The sequence below is a fragment of the Aphis gossypii genome, chromosome 2, assembly GCF_020184175.1.
Source record: "Aphis gossypii isolate Hap1 chromosome 2, ASM2018417v2, whole genome shotgun sequence".
In the NCBI taxonomy this organism is placed as follows: Eukaryota; Metazoa; Arthropoda; class Insecta; order Hemiptera; family Aphididae; genus Aphis; species Aphis gossypii.
Genome location: NC_065531.1, coordinates 87,981,119 through 88,005,774, shown reverse-complemented (window position 1 = coordinate 88,005,774; position 24,656 = coordinate 87,981,119). Strand labels below are relative to the sequence as shown.

At 26.5% G+C, this 24,656-nt stretch overlaps 1 protein-coding gene across 6 annotated transcripts in view; it reads left to right on the top strand.

Annotated features, from left to right (window-relative positions):
* The first annotated feature begins 1,341 nt into the window (after window positions 1–1,341).
* The window catches only part of LOC114120120 (transcription intermediary factor 1-alpha-like), an 82,896-nt gene continuing 59,581 nt past the window's right edge, over window positions 1,342–24,656 (top strand). The window contains exons 1-11 of one of the 6 annotated variants that reach the window (XM_050199414.1): window positions 1,343–2,246; window positions 5,312–5,454; window positions 9,804–10,230; window positions 11,150–11,287; window positions 11,683–11,817; window positions 13,391–13,448; window positions 13,524–13,671; window positions 13,783–13,978; window positions 14,053–14,196; window positions 14,875–14,977; window positions 21,431–22,065. In XM_050199414.1, coding sequence (XP_050055371.1) covers window positions 11,794–11,817; window positions 13,391–13,448; window positions 13,524–13,671; window positions 13,783–13,978; window positions 14,053–14,196; window positions 14,875–14,964 — 660 coding nt within the window. In that variant the 5' untranslated portion in view covers window positions 1,343–2,246; window positions 5,312–5,454; window positions 9,804–10,230; window positions 11,150–11,287; window positions 11,683–11,793 and the 3' untranslated portion in view covers window positions 14,965–14,977; window positions 21,431–22,065. Of the gene's footprint in view, window positions 5,455–9,803; window positions 10,231–10,335; window positions 11,064–11,149; window positions 11,288–11,682; window positions 11,818–13,390; window positions 13,449–13,523; window positions 13,672–13,782; window positions 13,979–14,052; window positions 14,197–14,874; window positions 14,978–21,430; window positions 22,066–24,656 lie in introns of those variants that run through there. The other 5 variants (XM_027981970.2, XM_050199413.1, XM_050199415.1 and 2 more) reach the window with 5 other exon arrangements.

The following is a 24,656-nucleotide window of genomic DNA, read 5'->3' as shown; positions in this document are numbered from 1 at the left end:
CAATAAGAATATGGGCTATTTTACAATGACATGATTGAGTTGTTGTAAGAAGCCACCCAGTAGTGACACTTCCTATTGACTTTTTTTTTTTTTAACCTTGTTTAACCATCGTTTTTCAGTTGTTTAGGAGATATCTGCACCATTTCCTTTTTAGCCGTCGATGAAGATTACCAGAAATTTCGTTAGATGCTAATTCACGGATTAATGGATAAAAAAATGTGTAACCTAGCTACGCTTTGCCAATATGATTTTATTTTATTCGTTTCTATGGTGATAAACAAAGCCGTAATTATTTTATATTACCTACCTACATAACCGTGTAGTTGTAAATTTTTTCTCCTTTAACCGCTTTTATTTCGAGTTTCATTTCGAAAATCGAAAAATGACCTCTTTAAAGTACCAGCTCAAGAACATTACCTTTCAGAAAATATGCTACACTTGTACTTTTAAGCAAGTTTAGGGGAAGAAAAAGTATTTACAGAATAAAAAAGAAATAAACATAATTGTAAAACCAATACATTCTTCGCTCTGCTCAGAATCTAAAAATATAATTTATTTTTTTGGTAGTCAGTGACGTCATTGTTGTTTTATACATCCATATTCTGTACTTTTCTGGTGGATTTTTCTAAAATTGTATGACATAAGAACCTTATTCTGCGCCCAATGGGAACGAATCATCAGTGAAAAATGTTACAAAAACGGCGAAAATAAATAATAATAATAAAAAATTTTTACCATGGTTACCAAAAATAAAATAATAATAAGTACTTTTAATTTTTTTTTGTGCACTTAAGAGGACATAACTCCAATACCACTTATTGCACAGCGTACAAACTTTACAGAAAACATCTACCTACATATCAATCATAATATGCCCTGAATTTCTATCGAAATCGGTTTGTTAGATCTTGAGTTATAACATTTATTCAAAATATACACTTATTTTTATATATATAGATAAAATATATTATATTTTAAATAGGGTACTGAAAAAGGGTAGGGGTTATGTTTTAATGACCTGAATACCCCAAAATTAAACCATGTTCAGAAAATGGCAATTTAAAGAACTAGTGCATGTTTCAAGTTTCAATGACTAGTAATTTTTAACTATAACAAAAATTTAACATTATTTTAAAGTTATATTTTATGAGTGAATAAAAATTTAAGCTAAAGACAACATTTTTTTAATAAGTCAATTTTCAAGTTCTTTTATGATTATTATAGACTTAACTTATAAAAAATATTTTATTAAATTTTCAATTTTTAGCTACTTATACAAACATTTTTATAAATTTTAACTATAAAATAATTTGCAAATATTCTTAATTTTAACGAATTTTTGTCAATATTTGAACTTAAAACGCTAATAAAAAAAAAAATTGTGTCTTTGTTTTCCTACAATTTTTAAATCAATATAAGACTAACTTATGAAGGGCTTTGTATTAAATTTTCAAGTATTTTGATTCAGACAAAAAAATGTTATCGATATTTATAAAAAAAAAAACCAAACAAAAATGAATATTTCAAATGCTTATAAATAAAAATAGCAAAGTACCTACTTTGAAAATTAAATTATGTAAAGAAAATGCCAATAAGTTAGAATAACATCTAAATATAAATGCCACAAATTAATGTTTATTTTTATTATAATAATCATGAGTATTTTATTATGTATTTTGAATGTTGATCTTTATATCTGGCATGGCCTGCAAAGCTCCAAAACGAAAATGGACAATGATTAGATATATGTTTCAATTCACCGTTGTTTTGATTATTTTTGAACACATCAACTTTACACCATTCAGGAATGGAGTTTTGAAGCTTTTTAAAAAATATAAAATTCTTTAATATGAAAAAGGATTTTGGTATTTTTAACGTATTGATAAATATCAACCGCAATTAATTAATTAAATTGAATTTTCGGATAGGTAGGTTATTTAACGTTATAAAAATATTTCTAACTTTTAAAATCCTAATAATTTATAATTAATTTAATCATATAATATTTAATGCAGACGAATTCAGTGATTATTATTAATTAAATATGTATTTTATTATTCATATAATTTTAATGATTATCAAATATATTCGCATTGTTGTTTCTAATTAAGGTGAAGACAAATATAAATATGGAAATATGGTCAACAGAGAATATAAAATTCAATTGTTCGTGATTTATTAGTCATTGTCTTTGGTGTTATGTAGACAGGACAAACTGGTTCAGCAGAGGACAAAGATCACAAAATGTATACACTTGTTTTCGTAATTATATTAATTTTTTAATCTTAAATGTATAATATGTGGCGTCAAGAATTGAAGTAACTATACAGTATACATGTTTTTTATAAATCGTTTTAATAAAAAATTTTAGAATTTACATCATTCAGCATTAATTTTCAAATTATAACTATAATCAAACATACCATGTTGTATTATCAAATTATACATATTATACTGTAAAAAATAATTAAAGACAGCATCAAATTCTTTAATATGAAATAAAATTATGGTTTTTTTTTGTATAATTTCGATAAAATAATTTTGTAAATATATCAATTATTAGTTATTATAATCTATAATATAGGAATATAAATTAAAAAATTTCGATTTTTGTGTGGTGTTCAGTTCTAAAATACAGTTATGGGAATTCAAATCAGGCAGTTTTTTTTCATAAAAAGAGACATAAGATATCATGTAAATTGAATTATTTTTTACTATTCTATTATCCTACGAAGTAAAAATTCTGAAATTATTTTAAAATTCATTAAGAAATTTAATTAAAAAAAACTTTTCCACTTTCTTTAATAGTATACTATCAACAGTATAGTTCTATCATTACTATTTTATATTATTTGTAATATAGCTGATATAAATCCACTTTTGAATATTTTTTAACATTTGAAGAATTTTCTGGGGTTGTGTTTGAAATTTTCGATGTCTTCTAGTCTCTCTTTTTCTGCTATTATCTTGTTTTCCCTTATCAGTGAAGTTATTTCTCTTCGTTTGTTCCCAAATCTCTTACGCTATCGAGTGTTAGTGTATGTACTATGTATTGCCTTGGTTCTAGTTTAATACGTTCCTTGATTATTTCCTTCACATTATTATTTAACTATTTTTTGGTTTTCTTTCTTTGTGTGAAATGGGTGACTTTTTTTGCACAATCCGTTATTGAGGTCTTAATTACTTTCCATGCTTCTTAAACTTGTTCTTCGTCTTTTATACCTCTTCTTTTTAGGGATTTTGCCATTGTTTCTTGAAATGACCGTAATGTTTCCTTATTTTTCAATTTATGCACATCGTATTTTTGTTTCTTTTTCCGTCCCATAGACATTTTTTCTTTGAAGTGAATCAGGATTAAGTAATAATCTGTATCTACGCTTGCTCCTCTGTGCATTTTGACGTTTTTTATTATCATCTTATGTTTATTTTTTACGAGACGTGGTGAATTTGACTACTAAATCTCCCATTTGGCGATAGCCTTGTTTCCTTATGAATATTTTTTCTCTGAAATCTTGTACTTCTTATTACTATATTTTTACTTGTTGTTAAGTTAATTACCTAATTTTAGTTCGTTATTATTGCTTCGTTCGTGTAAACTATGGTCACTAATCGTCGCTTTGTACGTATTTTATTTTCTCACTCGAGTATTCATATCTGGATGTCAATAATGATTTAACGCAATGGTCTGGTAGAGTGTCATATGGTTGTTCTAACTCTTTATAAAAAACGTCTTTTGTTTCTTCGTTTCCTAATTCAGTTGGCGCGTATGAGCAGATAATAATCATGTCCCGGTAGTTCATATATATTGATCCGGATGTAATATATTCGATCATTGTAGCCTTAAATTGTTTAGTCCATGATCTTTGACTATTGTGCACGAGGAAATCTACACCATTTGCATGCGTATTAATCGTTATATCGCCTTATAATAATATTATGCTCTCTGTTGGTATACGTCCTTCACCTTGTCATATCGTTTCGAAAGGCTTCTATATTTACCTTTTACTTATCTGTTGTATCGAGTAGTGTTCGATCGCGGAACGTTTTTTTTTCTTTTGGCCAATTATATATATCTCCTCGGGACAACATAGGTGTGGAAAAAAGATAAGGTATACCCGCTACAAGACCGGCTACAAGATAAAGCTTTGTCTGACAAGCTCCCCCCTCCGCTGTCCACCGACAGTTTGTTAGCCGATGGTCGAGCTGCTAGCCAGCCCGGCGTCAACAAGTCTTTATCGTCTTTTCCCAACGGTTGAACTGAGCACAACGTTGTGCTCATTCTCCGTTTTTTTTACGTGTCGTAAACCAAACCTCGTGTGATCACGAGGTGTTATTTTGCCACTTCGAACTTTTGATCGAGTGTGTCCAGCTATATAAGCTATATAAGCGAAGTTTAATTCCCGTTTTTGAATTCGCCAATGAAGAGCTTGCCATAATCAACTGCAGTCGTCGTTCTGAATCAAGGGACCAGATTGTCCAGTGCTGTTGCCATCAGGTCATAATATCATACCACTCATACTTGTCCACTAGTGTTCAGTGGCCATTTAAAATTATTATTTGTGTATTACGACCTCAATGCCCAATCATTAGTTTTCTATTATTATTATATATTTTTTATACTTGCGGCATTTAAGGTCATTGTACTTAATCTCATATAATATATTATAACCGCATATATATATTATTTTATATTTTAATGTTTTGGGCGCCTGCATATTATTAATTACTAATTTTTTCATATATACGATTTATTTGTAATATATATACTGTATGCTAGGCATTATGGTAATATTTTTATTCTTAAAACCATTATACTCTGTGTACATTTATAAGTTGATCATCCATTCCCGTCTATCATCTGCGCAAGTTGCAGCAGAAAACTACATATTTTGTCGTAAGATCTGTCGCAGCGACAACAAGTAGAGTATTAAGTATTCTTGCTTTATATAAAGTTCTTACATTTATAATGATTCAAACATTATGATATATCATTATTTAGATTTAAGAAAATAAATAGAATAATATCTGTACAGCTGCACAAATATAAATTAACAAAAATATACTATTATTGATTAAGTTACTTTTAGGTTTAAGAAAACGAATAATCTTTGCAGCTGTATAAACATTAATTATTTAATGCATATTATAACAGTAATATCACACAAATGAGTAATGCCGAAATCTATAAATTCGATTCTAAAGGTGGCATATCAACATCTATAAAAATGGATACGACAATCAACACGGCGCTTAGTCGCTCACTTAACGTCTTTACAATAATTGTATAATCTTCTGTGTTATTTTTTTTAAGTGAAACAAATTTCATTTACTGTGACTATATTTTTTGGTTTGTCAACTACAATATGTTAATATACCTCTTCCTTTTCTGGTTGTTCAATATCTACTATATCAAGTCGTACAAGATACAGATTTGCGCCATAAGTAATTCGAAAGGTAAGTGAAAAATATACATAATAAATATTTTCTGTACTTTACTTGGAAGGAAAAACTCTTGTACCCATCCTCCATAATATTATATATCATAAAGTGACGAGTTAAAGATAAATAACTGAAGAAATCAATATTTGGATACAATCGCACAATTTAACATTTTATCGTATTTTTAACTCATTACTAATTCGGCCAATTCGGGCCGTTTTTCTTGAGTTTTGTCCAAATCTCTGTCCCGAGACTTTAGTTTTGGTTTCTTAACAATTAGATTTTTTACAGTGACAGGTTGTTAACCCGTCACCCAACCCCCAGTCTGGAGAACTAAAGATTGAACCAATCACTCAAAGACCCGGGTTGACCAAAATCGTAGTGCTAATTTCTTAGCCCCTCTCTGAGGGGATCATAATACATTAAAACATTATTATAGCGCCTAATAATAGATTATTTATTATTGATGGACCTAAATTCAATAAAATTACAATATACATATTGTGAACACTCCCTCCTCCTGAAATAAAATTTCTGGATTTCTTGTATTAGTCTACTATTGTACACCTAACCTAACCTTCCCCAGGGGGATACTTTAATTAGTATTACGGGTTTGGCGAACCCTGGGCCCCGAGCTCCTCCCCTCTTGGTAAGAAGGTTGATCGTTGGGCTGAAAAGACAACATCATAAAAAACACTTTGTCAAGAAACTTCTCAATAAGAAGCCTCGGATAACTCGAAGCCTCGGATCGATAACTCGGAAAACACAAAAGGAAAACGGACTGGCAAACCTGGATTTTTAAAATTCGGAACATGGAACATAAGAACTTTATACAAACCTGGAGCACTACAAAACTTGATTCAGGTAACTAACAGCTATAGGCCTGATATAATAGCCCTCTAAGAGATGAGATGACCAGGAACTGGCAACGTCAAGTCAGACAATGTAACCTTATTTTATAGTGGACCAAACAATGGGAAGCATACAAATGGTGTAGGTTTTATGATAAAAAATTCACGACTAAAACTTGTGAAAGAGCTTGAACCAATCAATGATAGACTTTGTTATCTTACTTATCTTACAGTTACAATAACTGGTAAAATTTTCGATATTGTGCTGATAAACTGCTATGCTCCAACAGAAACAGCGGATGAAGATTTAAAAGATGCCTTTTATGAAACACTAAAGAGAACTTTCAATTGTATTCCCGCAAATTATATAAAAATCGTTCTAGGAGACATGAACGCACAAGTTGGTCAAGAAAGAATTTTTAAAAAAATGGTGGGTAAAGAAAGTTTTCATCTACATAGTTATAAATTGTAATAATGGATTAAGACTAGTCAGTTTTGCAACATCTAAAGATCTGACTATTATCAGTACAATGTTCTAATGAGAAGAAATCCATAAACACACATGGACATCTCCGGATGGAACAACTAAGAGTCAAATTTACCATATCCTCAATGATAAAAAAAATATATAAATCATGCATAAGTCAAGTTAGAAAATTTAGAGGAGCTGATGGAGATCATTATCTAGTAATGGCCAACCTTAAAACAAAATTATCACGAAGATGGATCAGAGACAAAACTAAAACTAGACCAAGATAAGATACAAATAAATTTAAAGATCCAGAAATAATAAAAACATACCAGAACACAATATCTAATCTTTTATATTGCAATTCAAATGGGTCAAAACCAAAACCCAAAAGATGAATGGAAAGAAGTAAAAGACGCTGACAATAAAGCTGATGAAATATTTTAGAATAGTTCACAAAACAATAAAAACCCGTGGTTTAACAAACGATGCAAAGAAGAATTAAAAAAACGAGATGAAGCTAGGAAAAAGATGTTACAGAACCCGACACCAGTAAACCACGAAGAATACATTTTACAGAGAAACAGAACAAATGAGTCAATAAGAAAAGAAAAAGAGAAGCAGAAAAGGAATTTATCAAAAGTATAGGAAAATATAGTTTCAACCCGAGAACTTTCTTTAAGAAAAGTAAATCAATTAAAAACGGTTTCAAAACTCAAATTACGATGATAAAAGACGACAAGGGCCACTTATTAACTGATGAAACAAGTATTGCGAATAGATTTAAACACATTTTTACTCTCTCCTGAACGTAACAAAAGAGCTTAATGAGGATAATGTAAACTACCCAATATACTATACGGTACAACCAGAAATACTGGCACCCAACTTTGAAGAAATAAAAAATATCATAAAAATGCTTAAGAATAACAAGGCACCGGGAGAAGATAATACAAACGCTGAACTGATCAAAATATCGACCCCAGAAATATTGTCGAGTATACACGGAATTATTAAAAATAGCTGGGAAAATGGTATTATCCCTCAAGAATGGAAAATTTCTATTATTTGTCCGATCTACAAAAAAGAAGATCCAATGGATACTAAAAACTACAGGGGGATAGCGCTCCTTAACACGTGTTATAAAATTTTTTCAATATCTGTACTACATAGGTTAGAAAAATGTACAAACGACATAATAGGAAACTATCAGACTGGTTTCATAAAAGGTAAATCGACAACAGACCACATTTTCATAATTAGACAGACATTAGAAAAATATTACGAATTCGGGAAAGAAATACACATATGTTTCGTAGACTTCAAACAGGCATACGATAGCATTTTAAGAGAAGAGTTATGGAAGGCTCTAGAAGAATTTAGAGTTCCGGCTAAATTAATTCAACTGGTGAAAAAATGTAATTCTAACAGCTGTTACAAAGTTAAATTTGGGAAAAAAATATCAGAAAGTTTTGAAGCAAGTACAAGACTTAGATAAGGTGACGCACTGTCACCAACCTCATTTAACATTGCTCTAGAGAAAGTTATAAAATTTTTACCAGATTATCAGGGAATGGAATTACTTGGAAACAAAACGATAGTGGCTTATGCAGATGATTTCATGGTGATTGGGTGTTCACGAGAAGAAATTATTACAAAAACGGCTGACTTGATCGCGGCGGCTAAACCAATGGGACTCGAGATTAACCAAGGTCCGAGATAAAACCAAATACATGGTCATAGGCAGAAATTATGGAAATATACAGAACCTTGTTGTCGGCGACTACACTTTTCAGACCGTAACCGACTTTAAATATTTAGGAACCAATATAAATAATGCAAATAATATGAACAACGAGATAAAGTTAAAAGTGGCTGCCGCTAATAAAGGTTACTTTACACTGGAAAAATTTTTTAAATCAAGGTTTTTGTGAAATTAAATCAAAATCCACCCTTTACTCAAGTTATCTGCGACTATTTCTATCCTATGGATGCGAAACGTGGTCGGTCACTGAAGGCGATGAAGAGAAACTTCTGACTTTCGAAAGGAAAGTATTAAGACGCATTTATGGCCCTATCATAGAAAATGGTGAGTACAGAAGACGAACTAATAGAGAATTCTACCAAATATACTCAAAGCCCAATATTAAATCCTTTATAAGAGGCAAACGGCTAGAATGGGCGGGAAATACCTGGAGATCGATATTGGTATAATAGAAGGTGTAATGATTGGCACTATGAACGAGAAAAGACCTAGAGGGAATCTAAGACAGAGGTGGATGGACTTAGTTGGATTAAAATTAGAAGAGTGTGTGGATAGAAATAGATAACATCAAATAGAGAAAGCAGGGAAGGCCCTAAATGGGCTATAGAAGCTGAAAAAAAAAAAAAAAAAAAAAATTGTACACCTTCTTAATTAATGTATCATTGTTAAAATTAAAATATTATTTCAATACATTTTTTCAATTCATTCAATATTCAAGAAGATAATTCCAAAGTGCTAATTATTTAAAAAGTAAGGTGAGATGTAAAGTGTAAGGTGTATTTAATACGTATTACGCATAATTTTATTAAAATATATATTTTAAAAAGAAAATTCTGGTACTTATCCCATCTCTGTACTAAATTATTAAATAAAATAATAAAATGTTGGTAATATATTGAGGATATCAAATCAAACATAATATAATATTAATATACTTTTATGCAGCTATAATAATAACATTATTAAGTATTAATATAGTATTCTTAAATTAATTCCCATTACGGACGATTGTAAACCATCTTGATAGTGAACTCTCCTGGATCTCCTTCTGTATTTCCTAACGGAAACATGTAAACTCATCATCACATTACAAAAATATTTCTGTAAAATATTATCAAAGACCAATGAGTTAATTGACAAAGTTTTCCCGAATCTACCATAAAATTACAGAAATAGTACGGAATCCTTCGTGTGAGAGTCCAACTCGCACTTGGCCGGTTTTTTTTCTATATCTGGGGCTTTTTTCCGAATACCAAATCATTGATGTATATATTTTCAGGGAAGCGTCAGTTCGTCACTCTCGTAAACAGATTCAGTCAGGATTATAAACAATAAATTGTTACGAACATGCATGATTTTATTATCTCGAAATAATCTTATTATATAAATATAATACACAATGTTATACAACGATCGACATTATGATGATCGTTAGTGCTTATATTATAAAGATGATGCCATTTTAGGCAAAATATCGAAAATAAATTGAATGTGATTTGACGTTTCAATGTATATATTATAAATATACTGCCATGATATAAAGAAAAAACCCTAAATAGAGTCAGACAGAAGACACACGGTTCATCCCATTGGATAACTGGTTTTGTCCTGCGTGAGTCACAAGAACACCACCAGTGGGGAGAAACATGTTAACGGCCGCCAAAACCGTCTACCTGAAATCGTGTTGAATTCCTACTGAAACACAGGTACCCACACATGTTTCCTATTGTAATGAATAATAATAGATGGTCTGCATTGCATATCATTGTGTAAATTCATTCCTTTCCTATCATCCCAGAAGATATGAATCCTTAAATGTTTAAATAAGTAACTGCAAATGGTGCTACCCAACGTTGTCAAATCGTCCATCGACATGATATGCATTTGTCTATTATTTTGTTTGTTGGATTATAATATTTTATGTACTACCGACTAATTGTTATTTGTACAATTTTCGTTTTTTTACTGTAAAAAATAAATTAATAATTTAATGTAGATATGTCTGGTATTAATATATTCCTATCCATGATCTACGCATGTATCAGTATAATATTGTGATCAAAGTGACATAATATAATATGACTGATAATAATTTGTAGAATCAATATAATAGGGAAAATTATGTTTGATTCTGCTGAAAGCGATTGATAAAATATTTCAATTATCATAATTAACAATATGACGATTTTCATCAAACTAAATTATAAAATGTTTTTAGAAAAAAATTGTTCATGGATTAAAAAAAATAATTAAAAAAAAAATAACCTAACCTAACCTTTGATAATTATCAAACGTTTGTCACCACTGAAATTCCTTTCGCTTATTTGGTGAAGAAAAAAACTATTCAACTCTCATCCCCGTAAGACATGTTTTTATGGTGGGGGAATGGAATTCGACAGCTGTGCGCGACGGGTGATGTCATATCGAAATGACCATAGCATTAAGTCCCATCGTCCGTTCATTTCTCTTTAACCACGGTTCCCAATAAGTAAACATTTTAATTTCTACCCACCTTATTTTTTGTTCCTATAATACATAGGTATAATCATTTTTTTATTATTATCAATTACAACAGTGTTTTTTAATTTTCAAACATTTTGTTTATACATTTTATTTTTTTTTCAGTTGGTCCTACGTATCATATTATTATCGGTTGAGTGTACGACAATTGAACTTTGATTTATGAACTGAACAATATTTTTACAATTTTTCGCAAGAATTAAATTGAAATTTAAGTTTTATCGATTTTGTTTAGTTCCAAAGGTAATTATATTATATTATATATATATATATATATAAGGTAGGTAATAATAAGTAGACTTTTAAATAGTATTATATTTGTTTACTCGAAAATGCTCAATAATAATTAAAAAATCGAATCTTACAATAGTTTTCAAATAAAAAAAAAATACTTGTAATCATATACTATTGAAAAAATAAGATTAAATTAGTTTTTTAAAAAAAAAGTTTAAAAATCTAATTAATTAAAATCAACAGATTATAGCAGCTATGAATAGGAAAAATGTTTGTATGTTTTGCCAAACATTCTATTGATAATTGATTTTATAAAATAATAGTTAAAAAGTGTTTGTACCTACTATGCATAAATGAAAATACATTTAAAGCAATATAATTAATTTTAAAATATGTACTTATAGAGTGGAGTGAACATTTGGAAGAGTCATCAAAGAAAAACTTATTAACTATTTTTTGTGATATCAGACGTAACAAAGCATAAAATAGAAAGTGAATATAATAATCAGCTCAATATGAACAACGAACCGAGTACAAAGGTAATCATGCATTTTTATCAGTGAATTATTATAATATGTATAATATAGTTTTGACTCTCGGACACGAAAGTGTTGGCCACCTTCACTAGGTGCTCATATGCAATTATACTCACTTCTCTAATCATTGGTGCTCATTGAGAAATTTATAACATTTTATCACTAAATATCGTATTATGGAAAAGACGAAAAATGGACGCTGACCGGCGACTTGGACAGCTGTTCAATATACGTTATTAGTAGATTCTTATTGTGTCACATCGTATTCCTATACCTATGAATCAGATGCATAGCTAGACATTTCTAAGGGGGGGGGGGTGTTATTCAAAATTAATTGACAAAATTATACACACAAAATTAATTACTTTACGTACATTTAAATTTTTCACATATTTTTATATCATATATCGATTTAAGATAAACCGTGCTTATGATGCATCTTTATCTTGATAAAACATAAGTATACCACGGCTGTGTGGGGGGGGGGGTGTTACTACATCTATAACAACCCCCTGGCTACGCGTCTGCTATGAATAATTTGATAGTTAAAAAAAACACAGTATTTTTGATTGATAATCACTATTGAAAAATCTTCACTTAGCGTAAGGTGGCCAGTGTTTATTTATCATGTTCTCAATTTTATTATAATTAATAGGTACTTGCAGTATGTAATTAAATTTACCGATATATTCAATGTATTAATTTCTGATACCAAGATAGTATTTGCGAATTTTAGTAGTATTTTATCTTATTTTTTTTTTAGAATTATAATTAGTTTGCATTTTAATTTATTCTTCAATAATAAATAAATATTCTTTTATAAGTAAGTAGTAAATTATGAAAAAATATTACTTTTTTATGTAAAAATTAAATAGGTTATAGGTGCCATTATGCCTATCCAGAGGTTAGGACTGATTATTAGGACGGTAGATGGCAATATATTATTAAGTATTCTTAACTGTCTGATGTTATTCCTTATGACTACCTTTTTAGTTTTTCTAACATTTTATTGATTTCATTACTTTGATCCTTGCATAGTTTAATATTTATAAAATCTTAGTGATGTCTTCATACAATTGAAGTCATTATACAGTATCATTGGACATTATACCTAAGATCAATTTATATAAAAGCTAATGCAGTTTTGATTTGATTTTCTTAATCATTTTTAGTTTGTTTTGTAAATATTTGATCACAAAAATGTTGTAAGGTTGCAACCATTACATTTTATATAGATATTTTTGTGAGCATCTAATGTCTGCAATTTTATTATAGTTAAACCATTTATTATTTTAAAATTTAACTTGAAGTTTTGTGCTTGGTATACAAATTCTATTTATAAAACTTTTTGTAATTTTGGATTTTCGCTAACGTATTTTATTAAATGTCTTAATTCACTTAATATATTTAATTCAACTTATTTGTCAAATATTGTTTCTGAGATGTCCATGTTGTTATCTTTCTTTCTTAGTGTTGTAGTCAGTTGTTATTATTTCTTTTTTCTTAAAATACTTCAATAGATAATTCAATAATTGTGTATATAATATATATTATAAGTGCATTTAATTGTTTTTAGAAAGCATTAAAATATAAAAAACGAAAACTCTCAACTAGTAGCAATGATTCATCTTCAGGTAAACTATTTATTATTTATACATTTTAATAAAACTTATAGTAATAAATAATAATTATAATTATTATTCTTTCAGATGCATTTATTTCAGATACTGAATATACATTTGATAGTCCAAATGCTGTATGTTCATGTTGCTACGAATGGGGTGAATATTTGTATAAATGCAGTCGCTGTCATAGAAAATATCATGAAGATTGTCATATTCCTATAATCATTCCTAGGTATATTGTTATAGCGATCAGTTGATGAAATTTAAAATGAATTATTCATTCTATTTTTATGAATCAGTTACATTACAATAAGAATTTAATTTTGTACCCTTGTTATAATAGTAATGAAGAGGAAAAAGAATGGCAGTGCACATTGTGTAAAGATATAACTGCCATTTCTAAGGATTTAGGAAAATATGACTTAGATGATATTTCCGATAAGACAGTTCGACGAAAAATCATTGATCGTATATTAATGGAACTATTATGTCGATTTAAAGACATTGATCATTTTAGAGATTCATCCCCTCGAACTATTGTAAGTTAAATACATTTAAACAAATAACTCAGCAATTATTTTTATTAACGTTACATGTTATTTTCATGCTGTAGTATATGAACAATTTGAAAAAAAATACCAAACCTACAGATATAAATACAATTATAAGTTCGTTGAGAAAAAATGAATATTTATCACTTAATACTATTGTGGAAGACATAAAACATGTATTTATTAATACTATGTCATGCTATGATGTGAGTATTAAATATTAATTTATGATAAAATAATAAATATAAATCATCTGTTATTATTAATTTAATGAACTTTTACAAACTCTTATCTATATAAAGACTATTAAGTTTCAGGTTGGATATTATTTTAATTTCTATTTCTATTTACTTAGCAGGTTCCTACTAAATACAAATCTAAATTTTATTTTTATACTTACATCATGATATAAGCTTTGATTACCAAAATTAAACTTTTATTTTCTCCGAAAATTTGATTATTACTGATTGATATTATTATTTGATATTATGATACTTGATTATTGGTGATTTATAAAAGCGAAAGAGTTGTGTTCATTGATAATTTTTGAAATTTATAATGATAACAATGATCTCATATTTTTCCTGTATATCTGATAGAATTTGTTGTGTAAGTACGTATGTTTTTGGCTAACGTTTCTTATATTTTGTATAATCAGCTTACTAAATACTATAACAGTAAATAATATATTTTCATAGCGAGAATGCCCAATTTGTGATTTATCGAGTTGATATTTTTAACGTTTTTTGCAAGCAGTAAATTTTTGTGGTTATATTGTATACATAACCATATTATAGAGAAACTATTTTAACTTTCATTCTTGTATTGAATCATTTATTCTTTATAGGTAAAATAATTATAATTATATATTAACACATTTTTAGGTTAATGATCCATATCATAAATCAGCAAATAAACTCCTTGAATTTTTCAACAGGATGTACGATAAATGGATAATGCATACTTTTGAATAGTCTAAAATAATAGGTAAGTAATACAAATCGGTTTGTAATTTATTCTTGCAATAGGTAGTTACATAGTAAATGATATATTAAGTTGTGTTAACATTGTATTTTTTACTTTTATACATTAAAACAATAATTTTAAAATACTATAAAATTATTTGAGTGTATAACGAAGAATGTATAGATTTTACAATGATGTGTATTTTTTATGTCTGATATTCAACTTTTTAGAGTGGTTTATAAAATAATGACGAAAGATTAAGAGTTTGTATGAAAAAATAATATTGAATAGAATTGATTGTTTTTTTTTTTTTATAATAAAAACAATAAAAAATTGAATACAATGAACCTCGTGAGCAATTTATACTTTCTATATTTTCTTAGTATGTGTTTGAAGTCATAATTTTGACATAATTCGTCAAAATCTCAAAAATACTTAAATTGTGTTTTAGTTAAAAATTCATAATTGTTTTTTTTTTTAGATTCTAAATGAAAATATGATGAATGTATTGATTTTATAATGATGTGTTTTTTTTGTGTTAGTGTACACCATAACTTGTCGAAATAATGCTTTAATTTTCAAACTTCGGGGGTGATTTCCGATGGCGAAATGAATGTCCTTTGTGCCTTATAGAGGTAAAAAGTAAATATTTTTCAGTAGTTTTCAAAACCAAGAAAAATGACAGAAAAACGAGAATTTTTTATGCAAAACCAGTTTTCGACAAAATGGACTTTTTATTATGGTTGTAACTCAAAAGCTAATAACCACGAATACTTGATATTTTCACTAAATGTTTATAGATATTAGTGTTGTCTATATACAGATAAATTTTCAAAATATTTTTGAGCTATTTATAGACAACTAAAATTTTCAATTTTTTCCACTATTTTTTTTTTTTTTTAAGTGTCTAGAAAAAAATTTTGAGTGCCCAAAAACACTTGAAAATTTGATTAAGGTCTTTTACCTATAAGTTGTTCTTATGTAAAAATTGCGAAAATTTGGAAGTAATTTTGTAATTGAATATTCATACATTTTTTATATTTATAACTAAGGTTAAAAAATTCAACACTAAGTTTTCCATAAGTTTTCTTTCAAATAGCTACAAAGAAAACTCGTAGCCTCATTATAGGAAAAATGTTATCAGCGTTTAAATTTTAAGTTTTTACGAAATTACGTAACGATTACGATTTATCCTCAAACGATTTTAAGTATTTGTTATTATTCAAAAAGTATAAGTCGTAGTAACTTAAAATTTTTACTAGTTATTTAAATTAGCATTTTCTTTACATAATTCAATTTTCAAAATATTTCTCCAATGTTAAGGCTATTTATAGGAATTTTAAATATTGATTTTTGTTTATTATTTTTTTTTTTTTTTTTAAATAAATCCTAGGCTGACAAATCATCTTAATTCAGAATCGTTTTTCGTACACAATGATACCTAATATTGGATTCAAATGTAATGCATCTTTAAAAGACCTGCTAACAGCAGAGCGTTACTCATTTGACCACTCTTTTTTTTTTCTGAAAATTGAAATTTGAATACAACATTCATCATAAGACATAAGTTTTTCTAAGTTCAATAAAAAAAGTTTATTGGAAAATTACATTAGTTTTTTATGACCAATTGAAATAAAAAATAATATGAAGATCGGGTTTTAGCACTTCACTTGATTGTTGGTGTATGTGGTATTTATTTTCGGATTTTTAACATTGAATTAAAATGTGCTATCGGTATAATCAACTTTACGTGATTTACATATGAGTGAGTAATTAAATATTATTATTTATTTGTAATAATATATTTATATAATAAATGCAATGTTTATGAGACAAATTAAATCAACCTACATACTTTAATAACAACAATATCATGAAAAGTATACTTAATGATATAGATTATAGACTGATAGACATTCTCCACCCAAAGTTGTTTTTCTTAAACAATGATGTATCATTAAATCCAAATTTAATATATTTATTACAGTGACCACTTACACTTACTGTTTTACATTTAAATTTCGTATGATACATATTGATAGCAAATCTATTATTACTAATTTTTTTTATCAAACATTTTTAATTCTGTTATTTTATGCCGTATTTCTAATTAATATACTGTTATACGTAGGTGTTAGGTACCTATTCCAATGAAACGTTGCCAAAAATGTTTTATTTTATAAGGATTTTAAAAAATACACATCAGCTGATTAATATTAATAATTTTATTAATATTATTGTATTGTTTATGTCGTCAAATATGTATAATGAAAACAATACGAAATATTATTGGAAAATCTAACCCGGTACCTATTCTGTATATTTATAGTATTTATAGATTTAATTTAATAGTCATTATGTAATATTGTTATTTATGGTTTTTATTAATATTTTCAAACAAAGATAGTAAGCAATTACATATATATATATATAATATATTATGTAATAAATGTTGTCGTTCGAATAAATAAATCAATAGTTTTATACTTTTATGTAAAAGCATAACTCTATAAATAATATATTAAAATTTTTCTTTTAAGAGTTTAAATGAAAATCAGCATTGATTTTTACTCGTTTACATAGATGGCAACAATTTTAACTAAATAAATATTGTACGAAGATTTATCACTAGATAGCGTTAATGTTTTCGGTTGTACATTATTTTAAACAATAAATCAAGTGTACGCCATGTACTCGTATTTAACATGGATTCATTTCGGATCAAATCGTTTTCATCTAGAACTTAACTAAAAAGAGCCTGGAAAGTGGAATGGACATAGTTATCAAGAATTAAGCACTTATCCTATTCAAATATTTAATTCACGCTGGTCCAGAATAATAATTATTATACAATTTCATTTATGTAATACCTATTTTTGAAGTCGGCCATTAAAACACTTTTTAATTAAAAATCTATTTTAGTTCTGATTTATTTTATTAAAATTCTCATAAAATTGAACTGCAATTTGGCGCTATTTCGAATGTTTGAATTATTTTATCATCAATGAAGTGTTTATAGCTAAGAAACTTTTAAAATAAAAAAACAGTATCAACTTAGATGATGAGTGTTCACTACAGTTAGAAATTGTACATTATTCATCATTGATTAGTTATTACCAATTATACATAATAATTAGTCATATTCTCATTACTCATACAGTCATATACCATGCCTCAATTGATTATAACTAAAAATAATAATTTTTATTTTAGAAGGGCATTTAAATAAAACATGAGTCATTGTACTTATACAGTAATACAATAAATATAATATGCATGTAATCAGTCATAGATCCTCAGAAACGATAAATAACGAATAAAAATGTATTTAGTACTTATAGAGAATAAATAGAAAAAATTTTAACTATAAAATGTTGAATAACAGATAACATCTTTTGTCATTTTTTGGATGGTTTAAATTTGAAAGGTAATTATTTTAGACATTATTTTTTTTATCAACTGCCCGAAAAATTGTGTTCTGCTCGAATGAAATGGTTTTTGAAACCATTGATGGCCTATACTGTTTTCTTGTGGATAGAAATAATAAATGAACAATCAAATAAATTATAATATAGCTCGAAGTTATAAATTTGTCATTTTGGAAAAAGAGAAAAATAGTAATGAATGTCCATTGTAAAGACTGATAAGTGCCTCTTTATTAGGTGTTGGTACTTAAACTGTCAAATGAACAAAAAATTTCAACTGAATAATTTCGTAACTATACTTAAAGTATTTTTTCGTGTGGTTGACAATAACATTGGAATATCAATTATTTATTGAATATATTATATATATATTTATTTATACTTACACAATGTAGGTATTGTTATATTAGTGATCACCTTGTCGGTAGTATTTTTAATCTGGAACTTTTTTCTTTTTAATTTTATTTTCTGTCTTTTTAACATAGCCACATATCCAGAAGTTTAAGTAGGTAAACTTGTTTTTAACGAAATTTGCTGGTATAGACTTTATAGATCATAACATTCATAACTAAATCTTATATGCCGTATAAACTCATATATTGTAGTGTTTTTAGAAATGTTGTAAAATAAACATTTTGTAATATTTTATTTTGTATAAACAACATTTTAAATAATTTAAATATTGTTTTGAAATTCTATTAATGAATAGCAATTTTTATACTGAATGGGAAGAAAATGGTTTTATAATCGTTCCCAAATGTATGCTCTATATTTTCGGTTTTATAATAATAATATATTGTATTATTCGATAAAAAAAAAATATGTTTTATTCATCTTTGGCCAACATTCATTTGACAAAATTGGTCATTAGCGTCTTAATTACAAAATAATTATTTATTTTTTAACTTTTAGTATACGAAAAATTCTTTTTGGGTTATACAATCAGAAATTATTATTTTTTCAAATGATCTGGAAGTAATATAACTTCAGTCGTTTTTTTATTTGTTATGTAGGTTGGAATAATAAATATCTATCACAGGTTATCGATCAAAATTAATCAATATATTTACCTAGTTCTTTCATGTGATTGATGATTGAAAAATGCGTTATAAATGAATGACAAATATTGACATGCATAATATAATGTGTTATAATAATAAATTAATCATATATAAAGAAAAATGCATTATTTATTGATTGACTTATACAAATGAGCTAAAATAAATTTATTTACAGTTGCAGATTAATATTTATTTTTTAACGAAACATTCGTGTACCTACAAATAATTTCATGTAGGTATTCGACTTGTAATAGCTAATAAAGTTTTAATAGTGCTCGAATTTTGAAGTAAATTCAATTTTAGTGAGTATCGTAATAGAAAGAGAATATTTTTATATATTTTATAAGTTCATTTATTTAATAAATACATTATTTTAATGACAATTTTTAAGTTTATAATATTATTGTAAGGGTTTTTATGTTTGTTAAAATTATTACAGTATTCACTTTATATACTAAGTGTTTCTAAATACAGATAGGTGCATATTTAAAGGCAAATTTAACACAATTTCTTTAATATGGTAATGGTTAAAAAAAATTAAAATGATAATTGTAATTAATGATATTATATAAATATATTAATTACTAATTAAGTATATTTAGTTTCTAAGCAAATACCATAAGTCAAAAAGTTGTTTAGTGCGAAGAGGGCTTACAATAATTGTTATCTTTTTAATAAGTGGATTAAGTCTTTTAATTAATAAACTAATGAATGAAAAATAATAATGATAAACTTTAAAACATATTAATTATTGCTTACATAAAATTATGTTATAGCTATTTTTAAATATTTCTTAATAATAATATAAATTCGAAATTTTTTAAAAACTATAAACATTAATTGGTGTAAGTATTTTTATTCAATTAATAAAAACAAATTTTTGTGATATTAAATTAATATAAATAGAATTTTGTAATTTGTAAAACTTTTCATTGGGTGGGTACAACATCTAAATAGTTGTACAAAAAAAAAATGTTCTTTCGGTAAGAAGTGATATAAAATATAATTTTCTCAATTTTTGAAAAAATATTTTATCAAAATTAAAATTTTAATATTAGTATGACTTAATTTTATCATATTGATTAAATCAACAACGAGTGATCTATACATAAAAATCTATATATTTATACTTATCACGATTTACGTACACATTTGTTATACCTATACTATAACATACTATTTAGTCTGACCAACTAGTAAAATATTGTTATAGGTGGGTGTAGAATATGCCTAGATATTATAGAATATATAGTTAATAAAATATTTGTTTCATTTAAATTTTGACGATCGTTCATTATTTTAATAATATATATTATTAACAAAGACCTTATCAAAGCTACATTAAAGACTGAAAATAAATTCATTTTTTTTTCATTAACTCTACATATTATATGAGTAAACGTTTGTAATGTTTAAAATAAATACGTACGATATTATCGACGCATGTCGATTATATTAACTACCACATAATGCGAGACTCGTTTAGGCAGATATTTAATTAAATAAATTATATTTCACCCACGAATTAAACTCTATAACTATATTATTATGTCCATATGGCAGGTCACAACTCACAAGCATCATTAATACCGAGGTAGTAAGGTACACCTGGTACAGAAAAAAATGTAAAGCACTTACGATGTATATATAATATATATATACACAACATACTGTATACCTAGGTCACTTGTGTTAAAGTAATATATATATAATTGCTTGGTAGGTCACACTACTTTATATTATGTGTATGGATGTATTGGTAATAATTTTATTGGGGCATCGGGCTGTAATTTAAAATGAATTAACTTGAACTCCAATAAAAGAAAACGCGTACACGAAGTGTAAGAAATATTATACAGCATGTGAGTAACAATTACATAACGAACATAAACTAAATCTTTGACTTAAACATTTCAACAAAACTATTTTAATCATTTGCACAATATTAGACTAGTAAAACAGTAACAATTATTATTTTTTTTTTTCAGAGAATAATTGGCTGTTTGAATATCATACTAATAGGTATTATAAAGGAAATTATCATTATTTTTTTTTCATTTTATAGTTTCATTTCATAGTAGTTATAAGTTTATGCATTTTATTTAATCGTACATTCAGAAATGATATCGATTTTATAGTATTAAAATATTATGTATTATTATGATAATCTAGGAATATTATCGGTGTACTGCTGTACTTTAGGTACTATACATTGTATTTTTAAAATATTAAAAGTACATTTTTTTATTATATATTTATCCTTATTTTATATAGGTACTATATTATGATTTGTATTAATTAACGTAACTTACTTAAGGCCGTGCTTGGAATACCATTTTGTGCATGATGGCTGAACTCTTAATCCCCTGCACAGATCTCCTTGTATGAAATATAATATTATATTTCGAAAATACTAAATACGCATCTAAAAAGTGTACTCATTCATTTTAAATATTAAGTTTAAGTAAAAAGTTTCAATGATCAAATAATAAGGTAGGTACTGAATCGTCCAATTTAGAATATTTTGGAAAATGGTAAAACTAAAATATTTAAGATATTTTTATTTTCGTTCCATAATAATAATTATTACTTATCCTTTGAGTTATTTATATAGGTAAATTAACTATTATAAGTTTATGTGAAACAGTATTTTAATATCTTATTTTCTAAAAAATGCATTAACATCTTATTATGCTTGTAATAATATATATTTATTTATTTGTTTTTATCATCTTATTTAAATATGTATTTATAGTAAACTATTTAATGATCATTCTATATAATATCAACAATAGATTAGTTAAAAAAAAAATTGTGTACAAATTAAGGTTAAAACTATTTATATGTATGTATAATCTATTAAGTTCGATTTTATCATAAAATTGTATTCTGATTTAAGCAATTAATTTTCGTTATTATTTTTATTTCTGCTCTTTTTAGTTATTTTAAGTTTAATAAATATTATAGTAATAATAAATTCACTCCAAATGTTTTTTTTAAATATATTTAAATTTAAATTAATGGTTTTCAATAAATTAAATTGAAAATTATAAGCAACTTCTTAAACTCCAATACTAAGTATTCTATGAATATAAGAGGACTATGCTAAATACTGCTATGGCCATAGACGTCATTCTGGGGTAGCAAGGGGTAGCAACTGCTAACCCACAATTTCTATTGGATACCAAATAAATAGCTTATGAATTATTTTTTCTTAACCTTTTCCACATTAAAACGTATAAAACCTTAGATATACTACTGGACAAGATTGTTTAAATAATTTAGAAAAATACTCTATGTACATAGAAATCAAGAAGTTAACAAAACAGATGAAGTTATAAAATAATTTGATGCTACAGAGAATAGACGTCGCATGATTCTTCATTAAATTGAATTTAATAAACAATTTATTATACAATTTTATATTTTACAATTTATAAATTAAAATAAATAAAGTAATATTTTGATTGAAAAATCAATTATGATATTTTTTATCAATTTTTATAACCAATTTACAAGGATTTGTCGATTAATTAGACCTCAACTGAATTAGAAATCTTGTTTAAGATGATGACTACCCAAAGGGTACCTAAGATTTTAATGCAGAAAAAATTTTTTTTAGATTTCACACGGTCATTAGGAGGGCACTAAAGCTCATTAGCTACCTCTTTCTGGGTTGCCTTTGTTGGTATACCATGATTTTACTCCAAATGGCGCCTCTGGCTATGGCTAAACTATATGCATTCTTTAATAAATTTGAATAAATAAATTAACAATTCAATTTTTATTTTTATTCTTAATTCTTGTTACCTAGCTGTTATAATCTCGTGTAATATGTAGATTTCCAATAGAAACTCTCGGATTCTATATTTATAATTCTAATTTGGTTGATTTATTATCTTTATTCGTTAATATACTTATCGACTGGCGTGTTCAGAGTAAAGCCCGATTCACACTGTTACGGCAAAGCACGGACTGTCACAGCGTGTAACGGCACTAAAATTATGTTATTATTTATTAATTTATATGATATAATTTATATTAATGCGTAAACAATTTGTTTTAAGTATTTTAGTAACAAAACTATTTTCAATTTTGGTTAACTTAAAATATTAATAAAATATATCTAAAAATGATAACTGCATTTTTGATGTTGGGCATCAACTTACGCTAGAAGCGCAATTCTAAACTTATTTTTTACAATTATAATGTTATAATGTTTGGAGGAGCTTCAATCACGACACAATTTCCATCTGAAGCACTTATACGGTTGGGAAAATTCAAAATTTCTCAGAACTGATCTGCTATTCGTTTTCAATCTTCTTTTTGGGACTTTTGATGCATCCCTGTTTTAGTTTTAAAATAATAAAATATTATATTATTATATTATTATTATTATTATTTTTTATATTATTATGTTAAATATTTTAATGACAATCCTTTCAAATTCAGTAAAATGATCTAATTGAAAACTGATAACTATCGTTTGGTACGAGTTTCCTGTTATCAAGAACCTAAAAATCAATAAGTAATATTACAAACTATATCATCTTGTTTCATACCTACTTATTTATTTTAATAGTAAATACAAACATTATTTAATTTTTTTTTTTTATTTAAACATTTCGTTAGTATAATTCAATTATAAATGTTGCCTATAGACATACATAAAAATTAAATATCAACTTCTATTAAAAAAAAAAATGATATCACTTACTTAAAATATAAACTTAGTTATTTTTAGCTGGAATTTATTTTCAAAATTTTTATTTTGTTTCGCAATTTAATTTTTTATTTTTAGGTATAAAGTATATTGAATTAAAACTGGGATATTCGAAAGTACTTAAAAAACTTATCCTAGTGAACCTCAAGTTGGTGACAGATCCGACAGGGTTACAAATTTCTTTTCAGTTTTTAGTCAGACCAACATTTTTTTATACGTTCATACTTTGGTTGAATATTTTTTGTATTTATTTCTTCTTTGTCTAATAAAATTGCTTTAATAGCTATATTTGATATTGAGAAATTACGAAACATATTACAATTTTTTATTTAAACAATATACTGCACTAAACAAGACTAGCTGTGTATAACAAACACTATTTAAGTGAACTAGTGGTTAATATAAAGTTTAGTTTGTAATCATAAAAAACATTTATAATATAATTTAAACTTTTATATTTTTTAAATTAACGATCTAAACTTTCAGTATTG